General features: G+C 39.6%; 3 protein-coding genes across 6 annotated transcripts; 1 reads left to right on the top strand and 2 right to left on the bottom strand.

The window, feature by feature from the left end:
• The first annotated feature begins 4,259 nt into the window (after nucleotides 1–4,259).
• On the top strand, nucleotides 4,260–5,240 carry LOC121803408. The gene is made up of 3 exons (XM_042203076.1): nucleotides 4,260–4,414; nucleotides 4,503–4,708; nucleotides 4,883–5,240. Exons 1-3 carry the CDS (start codon nucleotides 4,313–4,315, stop codon nucleotides 5,061–5,063), a joined length of 489 nt encoding a protein of 162 aa, XP_042059010.1. The 5' UTR covers nucleotides 4,260–4,312; the 3' UTR covers nucleotides 5,064–5,240.
• A 309-nt stretch (nucleotides 5,241–5,549) lies between these two features.
• LOC121805116 (STOREKEEPER protein-like) lies at nucleotides 5,550–7,506 on the bottom strand. 4 transcript variants are annotated; one of them, XR_006051258.1, is made up of 3 exons: nucleotides 6,419–7,506; nucleotides 6,141–6,222; nucleotides 5,550–5,972 (listed from the first exon to the last, which is right to left on the bottom strand). XR_006051258.1 is itself a non-coding variant. In XM_042204905.1 (2 exons), exon 1 carries the CDS (start codon nucleotides 7,492–7,494, stop codon nucleotides 6,442–6,444), a length of 1,053 nt encoding a protein of 350 aa, XP_042060839.1. In that variant the 5' UTR covers nucleotides 7,495–7,506; the 3' UTR covers nucleotides 5,550–6,222; nucleotides 6,419–6,441. The 4 variants fall into 4 exon arrangements, 2 of the variants coding, with proteins under 2 accessions (XP_042060839.1, XP_042060840.1); XR_006051257.1 differs by having other exon boundaries at nucleotides 6,141–7,506; XM_042204905.1 differs by having other exon boundaries at nucleotides 5,550–6,222.
• Nucleotides 7,507–10,126: 2,620 nt separating this feature from the next.
• On the bottom strand, nucleotides 10,127–17,754 carry LOC121803717 (formin-like protein 5). The gene is made up of 4 exons (XM_042203344.1): nucleotides 17,444–17,754; nucleotides 17,160–17,356; nucleotides 16,824–17,059; nucleotides 10,127–11,229 (listed from the first exon to the last, which is right to left on the bottom strand). Exons 1-4 carry the CDS (start codon nucleotides 17,752–17,754, stop codon nucleotides 10,357–10,359), a joined length of 1,617 nt encoding a protein of 538 aa, XP_042059278.1. The 3' UTR covers nucleotides 10,127–10,356.
• Nucleotides 17,755–18,687: the final 933 nt, after the last annotated feature.

The following is an 18,687-nucleotide window of genomic DNA, read 5'->3' as shown; positions in this document are numbered from 1 at the left end:
TTTTAAGTTGAGCAAAGAACAGGCGCCTAAAACCGATGAAATCAGAAGGGAAATGAGTGCGATACCATATGCGAATATAGTGGGAAGCATAATGTACTTGATGATATGTACAAGGCCGGATGTGGCCCATGCTATAAGCGTGGCTAGCAGGTACATGGCTGATCCGGGTAGAGAACACTGGATGGCTCTGAAATGGATCTTGAAATATTTGGGAGGATCTGTTATGATTGGTTTGAGATTTGGTGGAAAAGCATGGTCTGAGAAAGATGAGATTCTTGTAGGCTACTGTGATTCTGATTATGCGGCCAACTTGGATAATAGGAAGTCCCAAAGCGGCTACATATTCACTTTGTTTGGTACAGCCATTAGTTGGAAGTCGAATCTACAACCGGTGGTCGCATTGTCCACAACTGAGGCAGAATATATTGCACTGACAGAGGCCGCAAAGGAGGGAAAATGGCTGCAAGGAATCTTACAAGATCTGGGGATAGAGCTGGGAGCAGTAATGATTAATTGTGACAGCAATTCAGCCATATGCTTAGCCAAGCACCAAATGTTCCATGAGAGATCTAAACATATCGATGTAAGGAGGCACTTCATCAGAGACGAAATTCAGAGTGGGAAGATCAATGTGGTGAAGGTTCCCACTGAAGAAAATGCCTCAGACATGTTAACCAAGTCACTACCAACTTTGAAGTTCAAGCATTGCTTGAAGTTGGTGGAAATTGTGGAATGTTGAAGTATGGAACAGGATTGAGAAGGGAATCTAGATATTGATGGAGTTTTGCAAGGACAAGGTGGAGATTTGTGAATGTGTGTCCGTGCAAACTACTGATTTGATCGAGTGTTGGAGCCGAGCTGCAGCTCAAAGAAGAGATCAAGAAATGAAGCTCGGTTTTGAGCTAGTTCGGCCAGAAAGGAGTTCGGCTAGAAAGGAGTTCGGCTAGAAAGGAGTTCGGTGAAAGGAGTTCGGTAAGCTCGGCTTACCGAGCTGGAACTAGCCTGGAACTAGCCGAGAAGAAGAAGGCAGAAGAAGGAAGCTCGGCTTTGAGCTGGAACTAGCCGAGAAGGAAGAGTTCGGTTTTGAGCCGAGTAGCGGTTATAACTAACTTTGGGAAATAGAGTTAGTTGGACTTTATTTCTTGATTGCATCTTGTATAAATAGCTCGATAGAGCTCAGTAGTGAAGTAGCAGAATTACACCATATACACACACACCTAGAGAGATTAATTCTCAAGATAGCGAGCGGTTGTGAGCGGTAGAGTGTGAGTGTGAGTTCGTTGTAATTGTAAAGAGTTCATCAATAAGATTCCGGTCATCTTCTCCGTGGACGTAGGTGGTTTATCACCGAACCACGTTATATCGTTTGCGTGCTTTATTTTCTCAATTACGTGTGTGAGATCAGCGGCAACGCAACCCAACAGCTATATCCCAAGTTATGTGTTGATCAATTTTGGATTAAAAGAATGGGTTAAAGCAATCTCATTAGTAGTAGTAGTAGTACTACTTAGTAGTATCTTATAAGAAAGCTATGTATAAAGAAGCTTGTTTTGTGTATGGTTTCTGCCGGATCTGACCTTACAATCAAATTCTGAATTTAATGTATTTCACGATTACCAGTATAATTACACGCGCATATTAGCATAGGGTTCAAATTGAGAACTGAAAAATATTGATGATTACTAGTATTATTTTAAGCATTTCTATCTAATAACTATACTCTTTTGAATTTTACATAATTCTCTCAATTTTAATTATTTTTCATAATATATATACTCTCTCCATTTCCTAAAAATCTGAACTTTGGAAACAACATACATTTCAATACAAAATTGGTAAAGTAAAAGAGAATTAAGAAGAGAAATATGGATAAAGTAAAAGAGAAAAAGAAAAAGTAGTGGAATTAATTTAGTGGATTGTGGGGTTGACAAATACGAATTTTGCATGTTTTTAAGATCTAGATTTAGCTCGTTTGAAATGTCAAATCATGCATATTATGTTCATTATTGCATATATTTCTACATTTTGGTATTTACGTGTTTGTTGAGAAATTACAAGAAAAATAACTTTAAAAAGATGCATAAAGGCCAAGGTGCAGCAGCCTCAGTTCAAACCGATTTTCCCAGCGTTGTTCAAGCCTCCAATCCTTCCCTCTGCACACACATTCTTTCATACCATATACATTCCACACATAATTCATCCATCTTCCACTGAAGTAGAGCTCTGCAGATCCAGGCAAGAGAAGACTGAAGATTGAAGATTCAACCTTGAGTTTTATCAATTTCTTTCATGTCTCGACTTTAATTGTCGTTGTTTTTACTTTTCTATGAGTAGAACATCTTTTGTGGAATTTTTGGTAAAGATATTCAATTGATTTTCCTTGTTAGCTCTTATAGTTATTTGATTTATCCGTGTACCTTATATATTCAATTGATTAGTTACCTCTTGAATACATGTTAGAGTTTATTAAAGTACCTAGGAGACGAAATAATTGGCTTAGAAAAGAGGATATTCACACCTTAATTCAATAGAACTCAGAAGAGTTGAAGTTTTGTGTGAGGTCTTTGGTCTTTTTAGCTCTTTTGGGAGTTAGGGGTTATGGGTTAGAAGAGGACTTCAATCCTAACACATAACTCTGGATACAGATTTCTCACCTCGGGAGAGAGTTTAATCTAGAATTGTGATCGACTTAATAACTATAGATACTGTAATTCAAGGAAGTCAATTGGATAATAGCTCGTGATTGTGTTTTTGGATCCTAAAATTCTACTACTTTATTTCTTCTGCTTTGTATTATTTGTTTTAATGTTTTCTATTTATTTATTTATTTATTTCTGTCTAGTTTATAAATCAAACCCAAAACTCGGCGTCTCTAAATAGTGTATGACGCTTAGTATATGACAGTGAGTTGCAATCTTATTCTATGTATCCGATATCCTGGTATTGACCTTTATCTACCCTATATGTTTGTAGGTATTTTTAGTGCTAATAAATAGTGCATCAAGTTTTTGGCCGTTCATTTTCTAAAATTGAGAGTTTCTATTTTTAAAAAACAAATTAAAAAAGAAAAAATTAATAGAAAACACAGAAAGTATTAAAATAAAAGTAATTTTATGAGAATTCTAACATAATATTCTGGAACACCATGTTGGACGAAAATAATAAAAAAAAAAAAAAGTCATGTTGAATTTAATATAAGGAAGATATGAGATTAACTGTTCCCAAAATTCTGGAAATAATATAACCACGGAAATATAGATATTCATTCTTCACCTTTATCTTTTTATTTTATTAACTACATATTTCCCAATATATATTAAATTTCAAAATCAAATGTTTTGATATGCATTAACGTTTAGTTACTATGAATACATATATAATAAGTGGGTTTTGATCTATGCAAAAATTAATTTTTAATATAAAAATACAGAATCAATCATACGGAGGTCATATTCAGGTCATTGTTAGTTTATTTTTAGGTCATTATAGTAAGGATGGCCTAAAATTAACTTAACATAACATTAAACCCAAAATTTATAATATGACCTAAAACTGTTTAATGATGACCCTCCATGTTTTTGAACAATTATTGACCATTAGATTGACAAATTTCATGATCAGGATTTAGTCTGGATTTTGTATTGAGATAGTATTGATCATTTTCCTATAATCAGTACTACTATGTGTGTTATAGTGTTCCGATCCGATCAATAGTCAAATTCGGATGGCCGATTAAACCATGCATGAACCAATAACTTTCTCGATTTGTTTGGTCTAATTTTTAAAACATTGATTAAAACTGATTATCCATGATGTGAGCTGTTTTATTTGCAATGAATTTCACAAGAGTAAGGAATCTAACTAAAATATAGAAAAAATAAACAACACTAGTAGTACTTTTCACCAGTATTATTTATGAATAGATTACTCTCCAATTACATCTAGTTTTTTAGTGTAAATAAAATTACTTAGCAAAATTATTCAAGTGTTGAAGATAGAAATTCTCATGCATTTATACCAACACTTTTTATAATCTCTAAAAAATACCAAACCTGCAGTAGCAATACTACTTCTTAGTTGGTTTATACCCTACTTTTCTCATAAGAAAAGAATAAAAAAAACAAAAAGTAATCAAATTAAGGTAAAAGTAGGCATAAAAGCAAAATACATACTATAAGAATATTCAAACCTCAAATCTATAACACTATAAATAAACTTGCTGCTTCCACGTATTCATATAAAATCTCACATTTCTTTTCCAAGAAGGGCCTATTTCTTTACTACTATTACAAACAATTTTTTGTCCAAGAAAATGATGACAAAAATATTGGGTATATCTGCATGTTTATTAATCGTGGTATTGGATATCATTGCTATGGTTCTTGCTTTGAAGGCTAAGGAAGCTCAAAATCATGTAACTTTATTGTTTTTTTATATATTACTAATTGTTTGCTTTTGCTATATCTGGTGTTTGATGTCATATTTCGTATTTCACTGATCAGGCGAAGCATATGAGGATGTGGATATTCGAGTGTAAAGGGCGAAGCCACGATGCGTATGTGCTAGGCATAGCCGCTGCAGTGCTTCTGAGTGCGGCTCATATTCTTGTGAATTTGCTAGGGTTGTTGGGTGTTACCGGGCAACATGAGTCGCAGAAACCTTCACCGCCAAGCAAGAAGTTCTCCAAAGCATTCCTTGTTTTGATATGGTATGAGAACACCTTCCAAATCCATATTTTTTTATTGCAATCCTCGTTTGTTCGAAAGCTTGTATCCCGATTTTCAACTGCATCTCGTATGCGTGACAAAAGAGTTGATATAAGCCGGATTAAATATCTCTGTTAAAATCATTTTATGAACTGAGGTTCTCTCTGTCTTTCTAGGATAATCTATGGGGTTGGTGTGACATTGTTGGTGATTGGAACAAGATCAAACGAAAAGAAAGGAGTATCATGTGGATTTACATACCACAATTTTCTACACACAGGAGGCATTCTATGCGTGGTTCATGCCATCTTATCTCTTGCATATTATGTTACTTCTTCCCTCTATACTTCCACTTAAACTATTCTCCTATTGATTGTTGTAGCAACATATAGTAATTTTTTATTCCTAAATTAAAGTTCTTGAAAAGGGCAAGTCGAATATGTAAAAGTGATTGAATTTATTGAATTGTGAATTGTTATCCAGTTGATTCGGATGGACTATATTTGTATTGAAAAAATGACTGATTTTTGAAAACATATGAAAATAGCAAATAGGTACTACTACTGTTGTTTTAGAACATATCAAACCAAATATGGGCATCAAGTTTGTTTAAATAGCACCATCCGTTATATTCAGTAATTGAACTTTTAACCTAAATGACAACTAATATATGAATTACAAGTCTTAATTTGGTATAAGTCAATTTACTTTATACATAATTCAAAGCCATTTGAGCCAACACAAAACTGCCTAACATACAAGAGAAATATCAAAGAAATAACTAGAGAAATACAAACAAGGACAAAGAAGGCATACCAAAAAAAATAAAGCCACTCCAACATATCACCTTCCACAAGGCACAAGCAAACCTTATTTCTATAATATAAATAACAAAATTACAATCATAGAAAACCTTCTCATGAACTATAGTATAAGCCTTAACTGCAGAACTCTAAGACTTGGGAAGTATTGAAGCATTCTACAAAAGAGACATCACTCAAAACGACCTAACATCCTCAGACATACGTACAATGTAAGGCTGTCGAGTTCTACAGATTCAGCCCTGCAACAACCCCATCCAAAGACTAGAGAAAAAACAAATCCGAGCAGTGGGCTTAGTCAAGCATAAGGGAGGAGCAGTCAGAGCAGAGAGCTTTGCATGAGGCAGAGGTCATATAAATGTTCAAAACAGTAAACTCCCACCAAATGTAAACTAAGAATGTCTCTTCTAGGCAATTGTGGCCCAACATCAATACTAAGATGCAGCTGCAAACAAAATGCTTCAATAACTCCCTCCCAGTTTAGATCAGCATACAATGGGACAAAATCTAAATGTATTCCCAAGCATGTAATAGGAACATTCAATTGTAGTTATTTTCCGAATCCAGAGTATTGATTCAAGAATCTACTGATCAGTGCATTTTAAGATCTTACCATCAAAATCTAGTCATGATTCATCATCTATCATTTTTTGTTTTCACACTCAATTTTTGTCATCAAAAACGTCCTTCTATATCTGGAACACAACACAACTCAAATGTTAACAAGAAACATAGCTTAATGAATAAGTACTTCGAGAACTAAATTCATCACAGAGCAACCATTATCATAAGCAAGATTTTAAACATTTATCAAAAAATCCATTTTGCAAATCAAAATGGAGAATCACAATTGACTCTAAAAAGGTATAAATTCAAGCCAAAAAATGTTACCAACGTAGCAATTCCCAACCCTATTACTGATCCAAAGCCATTTGAACCTGTTCCTTCATCAATATCAAAATCTTGTAATCCAGCTCAGTCTTCTCCCCAAGCAACTGCTTCCACTTATCATCCAACTCCTTGGCCTTCACATTCCCAATCAAACTCAACCTCTCCTTCAACAAACTCATCCCAGCCACCGGAGCAACGAGAGAGGGGAAGCTCGCCTTCATATTATCAAAAGACGCATTAATGTTCGGATACTTGGACCAGAAATCCACTCCTTCGCCATCCCCTTCTCGCTCCACAACCTCTCTCTCATCCACCACATCCTCATCCAGCTTCTTCTTCACATCCACACTTTTCCCCCAAATTTTCTTTGAGAGGACGAACGCCATATCCTCGTGAGGCTTCGAGAAGACAGGGTCAGAACCCTTCTCTCCCTTCTTCAAAGCATTCAAAAACCTCTTTTTCATCCTTGTAATCTTAGACCTCAGCTGATCCCTCGAGAAATCCACCTTCAATTTCCCCTTTATAAAGCTGTAAAACGCCCCCATATCGGCGCTAGGGCTGGACCCCTTGGCAATTTTGAATTCGATCATCCCATTCAGCACAGCGATCTCATCCTCATTACTCCACAGCCTGTTGATACACCCCACCCCACCCCCTCCGGCCGGAGTGGAAACCGATTTCTTCTCCTCAGTTCGCAAGCTCTTACAGCTCCTCAACGAATCCCCCTCAATCTCGCCACGATTGCGCTTCGATGAGGAGACGGAGCCCTTGGTGATCGGCTGCATCACGTAACTAGAAGGGGAGCCGTCCGAATCAGTGTCGCTATGTCGGGAGGCCGATCTTGGATCGAATTTGGGGGCGGGGATTGGGGAATTGAGATTTTCTAGGGTTGGTCGATTTTTGGCTTTTTCGAAGGAGGACACGGCCTCCGTTTCGTCGTCGGACGAATCTGTCTCGGAAGATTGGGGCCCTGATTCTTCTCTCCCACCTTCTTCTTCTTCCTCTGAGGATGATTCTTCACTCTCATCCTTATCTTTAGTGGGCTGATGAGAGAGAAAGGATGATTTGGGAGCCATGGTCTTCTCTTTGCTTTTGTGTGATGAGAAGATGTCAGTAGGGTTTCAAATACTTATATTCGGGAATTTAATTTAATTTAATTTAATTTAATTTAAGTAATTCGATTTTATGGTAGATAATCGAACAGAAATCTATATAATAAATGTCTTAATTTTTGAAATTTTAAATGATTAATTATTGCTTTTTTAAATGCAAAACAAAAGGTGTATACGTTCCTAAATTGGGTTAATATTTAATGTTACTACTGAAAATTGTTAACTTATTATGTTAGCTACAAATCTAATAGTTTTCACTTAACCCAATAGGAAGATTCAATTAAATTTAAAACATAGTTATAAAATCTAGACAATATCTGTACTTGTTGTATCAAGTCATACGAGAAATAAATATTGTTCATTGAATATATGTCTGAATGTTGATAGTTGATACGTATGACGAAAACACACAAGGATTAGTAATTAAGTGATATTTTAATTATAAATTAGTAGTCAATCAACAGGATTGATTAATTTTCGTACTGATCAAGTTTCAATTCGAAATACATTAGGATGGATCATCAAATTTGTATCTTGCTAAATTATTGTGTCAGTCATAATTTAATCAACTCCAACTTATAGGGTCTTGAAAATGGTAAAAAATTAAACTTTAAATCTTGAAAGCAAAATAGAGATGAACAAAATAAAATAACGTAGCAAGTGTGATACTGCATGACGTGTGCATGTACTATATCAATCCATTAATGTTGTGACGTTTGATAGTTTGACCTAACCCACTTTTTGCATTTTCTTTAGGCCATCCGCAATGGGCGGACGATGGCACGCCCGATGGCGCGCATCGTCCGCGCCATCGATCGTCCGCGCCCATTGCGGATACGGACGATAGGTCGCGGACGATCGTCGCGGCCGATACTAAGGGCGCGGAGGATGGCGCGCCCGATGCCTATCGTCCGCGCCATCGTCCGCCCCATTGTGGCGTACACGGACGATGGCTGCGGACGATAGGCATCGGGCGCGCCATCGTCCTCCCCATTGTGGCGTACACGGACGATAGGTCGCGGACGATGGCACGCGGTTTGGTTGTTTTATAAATAGAGTTCATTCGTTTTACATTTCATTTCACAATTTCACTTTCGAAACTTACATTTACATAATTACTACGAAATGGCTTCAAGTCCAAATAGTCCTATGTTTAGTGGAGATGCGCGTTGGCCGGGTACAGAACCCGGCCAATATCGTTCGTTCGACACCAACGCCCAATACGATCCCGATTTCAGTACGGACTCGTATGGGTTGTCGGACATGGAGCCGTCTCCAACCCGACCAGTCGCCCCCTCCCGACGTGACGCCGCAGCGGCCGATCCCGACCCCGCCGCGACCGCTTCCGCCCCAGCCAAAAAGAAGCGGAACCGGCAGCGGGCGCAGAAGTTGCCGCCTCCCGGTGATTGCGATGAGTACGCCCCCGGTCGTACAAACTACACCGACGAGGAAACTCTCATTTTGGCCCGGTGTTGGGTAGATATATCGGAAGATCCGATATTCGCGAACAACCAGAGGCAGTTCGCGTACTGGGAGCGCATCGCCGACCTCTACAATGCGGCCAAGCCGCCGAACGCGTACAAGCGCAAGCGTGAGCAACTCCGCAAGCACTGGGATCAAGTGAAGAAGCAAGTGAACTTGTACGCGGCGGAGTTCGAGAAGTGCGCGCGGGCACAGGGGAGCGGCGAGAGCTGGGAAGACGTGCGTGCTAAAGCGATATTGTCGTACCGGTCGATGTTCGGCGAGTTCAAGCACGAGGCCATCTGGACGCTTTTGAGGGACAAGCAGAAATTCCAAGGTGGAATTCTGCACACTAGTGCGCCAAAGAGGATGAAGACCACCGAAGTTGGTGGTTACACGAGCAGCGGCAGCGGCAATCAACCGGTTGACCTCAACCGGTTGTACGTGGACGACAGCGGTTCCGGCACACCGATGTCCTCCCGACGTCCTCCCGGCGTCAAGGCTGCGAAGGCCAAAGGGAAGGCGGCCGCGACCTCATCCTCGACCGCTGCAACCCCACCTCCGCTCCCGGAAATGCTCCCGCCCCAGGCAGCCGAAGTGTATTCGTCGTTGGCGACAGCGTCGATGGCGAGGACGTTGTTGGAGACGCACAAGGCCCTCAAGAAGTGTACCGACCCCGACGAAGCCGAATACCTCCGGGCATTGATAGATGAACTGCGTCGGAAGTTGGGAATTGCACCGACTTAGTTTTTTTTTTTGTAAGTTGAACGGTGTAACTTCTTTTTTTATTAATGTGTCCCCGTTTGTTATTTCGACCTTTTTATTTACTCGTTATTAATTGTTAGTTGAAAACATTTAAATCAATTAAACAAATAAATAAAATGATGATGTGGCGCGCCATAGGGCGCGCCTTAGGGCGCGCCTTAGGGCGCCCCACTGCAGGTGGGGAGGTAGGAGGATAAAACTGCTGACGTGGCGCGCCATAGGGCGCGCCTTAGGGCGCGCCTTAGGGCGCCCCATTGCTAATGCCCTTAAAAGAGGTTGCTCCGATTGTCACATATCACAAAATTAATATTGAAAGACTTCGACAACATTTCCTGATTCTAATGAAAATTTGTGGTTCAACTCTCATGCATTTGCACTCATGAAAGTTGGACCTAACCAACAATTTTTTCCATTTTCCTAAAAATAATAGGGACCAACTATTACATGTCACAAATTCAATAGGCTAGTGTGGTGCACATATACTTTGTTCTGTAAAAATAATGTCTATTTTTATTTTGGGAGCGGAGGGAGTATTTAAGAACTTCCAACGTTTTAAAGAAGCATTTCACCTCTCCATTTTTGCATACCTCGGGGAAAAGATTAGATTTCATCGTCCGAGCTGAATTCACTGTCAATTTGGCGATCCCTCATTTCCGGAAAGAGACGTGACCGCTTCTCATGCGTCGTCTCAGAGGCCGGGGGCGACCCTTGAGACGGCGAAGGCGATAATGATGGTGTGAAGGCATCTTTTCTGTGCGTCTTGGGCAATTTTATGGAGCTCTTCACGTCTTGGCATGCCTTGTCCACCATCACTGAGAAGTCCCGGACGATCAAAAAGAGATGCCCCTCCTCGTCCTTGCCCGACCGACCCTGGAAGTAGTCCCCGGTGCTCTTCACTAAGTTCATCACTCTCTCCCTCTCCTCCGCAAGCCATGCAGCGTCGCTCTCAAACTGGTTAATGATTCTCGTAAGAATGTCGAGAAACTTGATATCTTCATCCAAGCTACCCATCTCGTTCTCAAGAAATTCTTTTGTCTTGAAACGGGACTGACCAAGTTTGGTCACGTACTCACTTATGATGTCACGATCAATCACCGCTGCCTTTTTCACATTCAAAAGACAATTGCAGAGGCCAGACACCTCTTGAAGGCCGAGGCTTCGGTAGTAATCTTCTGTGTTTTGGGAAGCATCATCGTTAAGATCATTCGTCCTCACACTGGACAAGCTCTTGCTCTCCCTCATTCTACGAGCAGCTCTTACTCCTTCTCCACGGATTATTTCGTGGACGACAAAATGCAGCAGCGTGGTCTTCCCATCTGTTCCTTTAACATCAGATAGTTTCAAGAGCGTGTCGAGCTTGAATGCCTGAGCACCACCGCGGTAGGTTCCATCATTCATACGGTTGCCAGTTTTCAGAACAGCTTCCAAGAGTTTAAGGAAGAGTCGGCTGTTTCTGAGCTCGTCACATGCTGCCTGAAAATGGTATCATAATTTTCATTCACACAAAGACATCAACAACAGAACAAAAAATACACAGGAACTAAACAAGCATTGCAATGCATGAGTCGAGCAACATGTTTTTTAGGGCTGTAACTCGCGCACACACCTACACCCACGCACACAACATGACTCGAACCCCTAGTCTACTTATTGGATGGGAAGTTTCTTACAAACTGAGTTGTGCTTCGTTGTCTCAAGCAACATGTTTTAAGAACTTTCAAAAGTGTCAAAACGAATGGTAATCAAATGCAGTTATTGTTGAGTTATTAAACTCAATTACTTCATGATTAAGAAAAGTGATGAAGTAGGTGCATCACCTACTTAATATATGTGGATGAAATTTTGTTTCCTCATGATCAAAATGAAGCCACAATTCCAATATGTAATAGGCGGTGGAATATATGGTTAGTATGTGATAGCTTTCTAAATAAGCTAATCATGATACGTAGTGGATATGTGTATACTAGGTAGCCTAGTTTATCCATCTTTGAATATCTATAAATAGGTGTAGTTGTAGTTTATTGTATTATCAAGGAAAGAAAGAAAAGAGAAGGAAGAGTTTTGTAAGAAAGAGCCGTAGCTCTAAGTTAGAAAGGAAGGAAGAGTTTTGTATTGTGTATTTTGTAATACCTTTGTGAAAAGTTTTAGTCCCACTTATCTTCCATACTTTTTCCTTGTTGAGTACTCTTATATTTTGTGTGTCAAATATCCAACAAATCTGGTATCTAGAGCCACTCGATCCTACCTATGGCGACAACGTTGAATATGGTTCAACCCCAGATTCCCAAATTAGAGAAACACAATTATGGGAATTGGAGTATTCAGATGCGAGTCTTGTTGCAATCACAAGAGTTGTGGGATATTGTTCAAGACGGCTACACCGAACCTGCCTCCCCAGAAGCCGAAGATGCCCTGACGAACAACCAGAAGAACGCCCTCAGAGATGCAAGGAAACGAGACAAGAAGGCGTTGTTCAATATCTATCAAGGTATTGATGAAACCACGTTCGAGAAAGTAAGTGCGGCCACCATGTCAAAACAAGCCTGGGAGATTCTGAAGAATTCTTTCACCGGCGTTGATAAGGCGATACGAGTTCGACTGCAGATCCTACGTGGCGAGTTCGAAAGCTTGGCCATGTCTGAAACGGAGAGCATTTCAGACTATTTCACAAGAACATTAGTTATTGTGAATCAAATGAAAAGGCAAGGAGAGATAGTTGAAGATGTTCGTGTCATTGAGAAAATTCTTCGTTCCTTGACGTCAAAATTTGAGCACGTCGTTGCGGCTATCGAAGAATCAAAAGATCTCAACACTATGTCAATCGACCAGTTACAGAGCAGCTTGGAAGTCCACGAGCAACGCATGAAGAAAAAGACAACTCCGTCACTTGAGCATATGCTACAAGCAAAGATGTCGATACAAGAAGACAAGAAGTTTGAGCCTGGGACATCACGTGGCGGATACAACCGAGGTCGAAGCCGAGGACGAGGCTATCGTGGCCGAGGAGGACGCGGCCAAAATTATCATTACGAAGGAGGACGTGGCCAGAATTACCAAAATCGAGGAGGACGAGGTCAGAATTATCAAAATGAGGGAGGACGCCAAAATTCCACCTATCGAGGCAGAGGTCGGAATTCTTATGGACAACGAGGACGAGGAAGAGGACAATACAGAGGCGGTTATTCTCAAACCTATAATCAACCAGGGTTTGATAAAGCAAATGTCGAGTGCTATACTTGTCACGAATTCGGGCATTACAGCTATGAATGTCCAACAGCCGGAAATACCAGATCCAACCAACAAGTCCATTATGCCGATGGTGGAGACAATAATGAGCAGGTAATTTCAACCTCTCTTTTTACTCATAAAGGACTTGAGGGTGATCAGTGCAGCACGTGGTACTTGGATACTGGAGCTAGTAACCACATGTGCGGGAACAAGGAACTCTTCGTGGAGCTGAAGGAGACATCTTATGGGGATGTTACTTTTGGAGATTCTTCCAAAGTAGCGGTGCAAGGAAAAGGTAATATCTTGATTAAGTTGAAGAATGGAAATCATGGCTTTATATATGACGTCTATTATGTGCCTGCCATGAAGAGCAATATTTTGAGTCTTGGTCAATTGCTGGAGAAAGGATTTGATATTAATATCAAGAATTCTTGCCTTACTATCAATGATGCTCGAGGTAGTTTGGTTGCCTCTGTGAAGATGTCCAAAAATAGATTATTTGCATTGAACATGAAACATGATATGTTGAAGTGCATGAATGCATTTTTTAAAGATGAATCGTGGTTATGGCATTTACGTCTTGGACATCTGAATTTTGGTGGTTTGAAGCTTCTGTCTTCAAAGAATATGGTGAAAGGCTTGCCTCATATTGATCATCCTGAAGAAGTTTGTGAAGGATGCATACTGGGAAAACATCACAGGCCAAGTTTCTCAAAAGAAATGAGATGGAGAGCATCACGCCCGTTGGAGATCGTTCATACAGATGTTTGTGGTCCTCTGAAGCCTATTTCTACTGGAGGTAATCAATACTTTCTAACTTTCATTGATGATTACTCCAGAAAGACTTGGGTGTATTTTTTGAAAAGGAAATCTGAAGTGTTTGATATTTTCAAAGAATTCAAAATTCTTGTGGGAAGGCAGAGTGGACACTATATTAAAGTTCTCAGATCCGACCAAGGAGGCGAGTTCACATCCGATCTGTTCGAAAAATTTTGCAAGGATCATGGAATCGTTCACCAACTTACACCTGCATATACTCCTCAACTGAATGGTGTTGCTGAAAGGAAGAATCGAACAATTCTTGATATGGCGAGGAGTATGATCAAAGGGAAGGACTTACCCCGAGAATTCTGGGCTGAAGCTGTCGCAACAGCAGTATATCTCCTGAATCGGTGTCCCACCAAAAGTGTTCGTAACATGACGCCCGAAGAGGCATGGAGCTCGTTCAAGCCCAGTGTTGCGCACCTAAGAGTTTTTGGCTGTATTGCCTATGCCAAAATTCCTGAAGCTCGAAGAATCAAGCTTGATGATAAAGGTGAAAAATGTATCTTCGTGGGATATGGTGATCGAGTAATGGGTTATAAATTGTATAACCCACTCACAAAGAAGGTGATCATAAGCCGCGATGTGGTGTTTGAAGAAGATCAAACATGGAGCTGGGAGGATAAGAAAGCTACAAGCACGTCAGAAATTGTACCTGATCAGCAAGAAGATGCACGTGAAGTTGAAGAACCTGATTCACCAACATCATCTCAAGGTCCAGTCGGAAGGCCAAGAAGGATGCGCAATCTGAACGATATATATGAAGCTACCGAAGAAGTTGATAAAGCTGTGGAGGAAAATGTGAATCTTATTTGTTTTTATATGGATGCTGATCCAATTGCTTATACAGATGCTGCACAAGAAATGAAATGGAAGATTGCAATGGATGAAGAAATCAATGCGATCGAGAAAAATGATACTTGGTCGTTGACAACACTGCCAGAAGGCCGAAAAGCAATTGGTGTGAAATGGGTGTTCAAAACAAAGAAAAATGCCAATGGTGAAGTGCAAAGGTACAAAGCGAGGTTGGTGGCGAAAGGATACAAGCAGAAGGCCGGAATTGATTATAGTGAAGTCTTCGCTCCTGTTGCTCGTCTTGAGACGATCAGATTATTTATCTCGCTGGCCGCCCAACACAATTGGAAGATCTATCAGCTCGATGTGAAGTCGGCTTTTCTAAATGGTTTTCTTGAAGAAGAAATTTACGTTGAGCAACCTGAAGGTTATGTGAAACGAGGAGCTGAAGATAAAATTTACAGATTGAAGAAGGCTTTGTACGGGCTCAAGCAAGCTCCACGAGCATGGAATTCCAGAATCAATGAGTATTTTCTGAAGAATGACTTTGTGAAGTGCCCTTTCGAACATGCTCTATACTTGAAGAAAGATGCTGCAGGTAACATGTTATTTGTTTGCCTATATGTTGATGATCTAATCTTTACTGGAAATTGTGAAGCAATGTTTCATAAATTCAAGAAGAGCATGATCAAAGAGTTCGAGATGACGGACATTGGTTTGATGGCACATTTTCTGGGAATTGAGGTAGTGCAAAATGAAGATGGGATATTTATCTCTCAAAGCTCTTTTGCAAAACAAATCTTGGAGAAATTCAAAATGGAGTCTTGCAATCCTGTTAACACTCCCGTGGCGATCGGTCAAGAATTAAGGAAGCATGATGGTGAAGCTGAGGTGGATCCAACTTACTTCAAAAGCCTCGTTGGAAGTTTACGATATCTAACGTGCACTAGGCCTGATATTCTTTATGGAGTTGGATTAATCAGCAGATACATGGAAACGCCGTCACAGTCTCATTTGAATGCGGCCAAGAGGATTTTGCGCTATATTAAAGGTACGTTGAATGAAGGTATACTTTACCCCTCTAATCAAGAAGTTAAACTCGTTGGTTATTCGGATAGCGACTGGGGAAGAGACTTGGATGAAAGAAAGAGCACTACCGGCTACTGTTTTTATATTGGAGATGCTATCTTTACTTGGTCGTCAAAGAAGCAAGCTGTAGTGACACTCTCAACATGTGAAGCCGAGTATGTGGCAGCAAGTTCAACGGTGTGCCATTGCATTTGGTTGAGAAATTTACTAAGTTTTCTGGGATACGCGCAAAAAGGCCCGACGGAGATACGTGTTGATAATAAGTCTGCAATAGCACTTGCAAAGAATCCAGTGTTCCACGAAAGAAGTAAGCATATTGATACTCGTTATCACTTTATTCGGGGAGCACGTGAACCAAAATGATGTGGAATTAGTATACTGCAAGTCACAGGATCAAATTGCAGACATATTTACAAAGCCACTAAAGCAGGATGTCTTCAGGAGATTGAAGTTTTTACTTGGCATGAAGACCTTGAAGAATTGAGCTTAAGGGAGGATGTTGAGTTATTAAACTCAATTACTTCATGATTAAGAAAAGTGATGAAGTAGGTGCATCACCTACTTAATATATGTGGATGAAATTTTGTTTCCTCATGATCAAAATGAAGCCACAATTCCAATATGTAATAGGCGGTGGAATATATGGTTAGTATGTGATAGCTTTCTAAATAAGCTAATCATGATACGTAGTGGATATGTGTATACTAGGTAGCCTAGTTTATCCATCTTTGAATATCTATAAATAGGTGTAGTTGTAGTTTATTGTATTATCAAGGAAAGAAAGAAAAGAGAAGGAAGAGTTTTGTAAGAAAGAGCCGTAGCTCTAAGTTAGAAAGGAAGGAAGAGTTTTGTATTGTGTATTTTGTAATACCTTTGTGAGAAGTTTTAGTCCCACTTATCTTCCATACTTTTTCCTTGTTGAGTACTCTTATATTTTGTGTGTCAAATATCCAACAGTTATAAGAATATTTGGCTCATAATGAATCATCAGATTGGTGTAACTTACATCTCAAAATAAAAGATTCAGAGTTAGCTAAATTAAACCCAAGTGTTCAATCACCTCACAGAATTCAAAAGTGATCTCATATGTTAGGAAGCCTTTTATAAGAATTCGTCATAAGATATATACAAACCTCTAAAGTTGTTAAAGATTGTTGGACTGAAGTGAAATCCTCATGAAACGTGCTTATGAACAACAATGATTCCAAACGTTTAAAGGCAAACGGGATTTCAATCAAGGCATTGAGGAATCTCTCAGCCGGGCCAATTAGAGATAGATCTCCGGTATATAACCTAAGCTTGAGTTCTTCGTCGTCGGTTGGTGCCATTTTCAACAGATTTTGGATGAATTCTGATGGAAGCTCATTACCTAGGTGACAAACACACAAAATTTAGTCATGTTATATTTAATATGCACATGATTTTATCTCTTGTAAACTAATTGCCAAAAAAATCTGATAATCACACACCTTTGAGTGCATCACAAACTTCTTTTGATGTCACATTCAATGCTTTTAAAAGAATTGCCAAGTTCTGTGCTTTTTTAGGATCAATAATCTGAATAAACTGATTAGAAGATTCAGCTAAAGCTGATTCTTTTCCTTTTTGCTTCTTCTGATCAGCTGCTGCATATCCAAACAAAGCTTCCATCATCTCCTCATCAAATCTGCAAATTTTGGAAACAGTTACACGATCAACATGACGAACGGGGAGGCGAAAAATCTAGGTAATGCAATGCAATGCAAGTACTTACTGAAAAGAGCCGGCTTTGATCTCATGCCAGACCATCGAATGATCTGGGCTTGCCATTACCTTGTCCCAGAAGAATGGCTTTAACTTGGCTTTGGGAGCCATGGAATCATCTGAATCTATGGAGTCATTTGTTGAATTACGTCGATGATGGGGTCCCATCGGGGGAGGTTTTCCAGGTGCATTAGGCGGTGGACGACCGTCTCTAGGAGGCAGTGGAGGAGCTGGACCTCCAAATACCGGTGGAGGAGGTGGTGGTGCCTTTGCCAGTGGAGGTGGTGTTGGTGGTGCAGGTGGTTGAGAGACTTCGTTCATCAATACCATAAATAATTGTAGGTGCAATAGTTAATTTTAAAGGCATAACCAAAACTCATAATGGTCGTACTGAGTTTAAAATGGTGTTTCTGCAATATTCTCTTTAGTTATCTTCAACTTATGGTATCTTGGTCGAAAATCAGTACTCGAAAACAGTTGCATACCTTGAAATTGATCAAATAAGTCTTCTATTCTCGGTAATAGATATTTATTCTTCACAGTCACTTGATTCGACTTCCAATTGTGTATATAATGTCGTAGTGTGTCGTCTTTCTTCTTCAAAAATAATATTGGTGCTCTCCAAAGTAAAACATTGAGTCATACATATCTCTTGTCTGACAACTCTTGTAACTATTTATTCAACTCTTGAAACTCTAATCAAGAGATTTGATAAGGATGAATAGAAATAGATGCAGTACCTAGTAGTAACTCAGTAGTGAATTTTGTCTCTTGATCAGGTGCTAATCCAGGCAAATCTCCACTTTGAATAAATCGAAAAGTCGATGTAGCTTAGTTCGATGAAGCGACAACCAATCTATACTCATGATAATATCAAATTTGTGTATGAACAAGGGAATCAATATCCACTGGTAGCTCAACTGAATTAACTCGCACCACGCAGTCTAGATAAACCGTGTATACTGAAACAATGCCAGCTCATAATCAACAACAAACATAGTTCTTGTTTAAAGACAGAAGCTCTCTTTACTTCATCATCACAATACACTTCTTGCATATATTTATCATTAATTTCTCTAGGAAAATCGTCTGAACATAGTACCAAAGGTTGTATAATAGCTTGTGGGACTGTTTCTGCCGAATAGTAATATTGCTTCAAGGAAGAGACATTGTATAATCAAAACGTTCTTTTGACATACAACTCATCTGATTGAACACATGTTCTCTATCCTTTTCAACCATATCTCAGCCTCG

Source organism: Salvia splendens, chromosome 5, assembly GCF_004379255.2.
Source record: "Salvia splendens isolate huo1 chromosome 5, SspV2, whole genome shotgun sequence".
NCBI lineage: Eukaryota > Viridiplantae > Streptophyta > Magnoliopsida > Lamiales > Lamiaceae > Salvia > Salvia splendens.
This window is presented reverse-complemented; position numbering and strand designations above follow the sequence as displayed.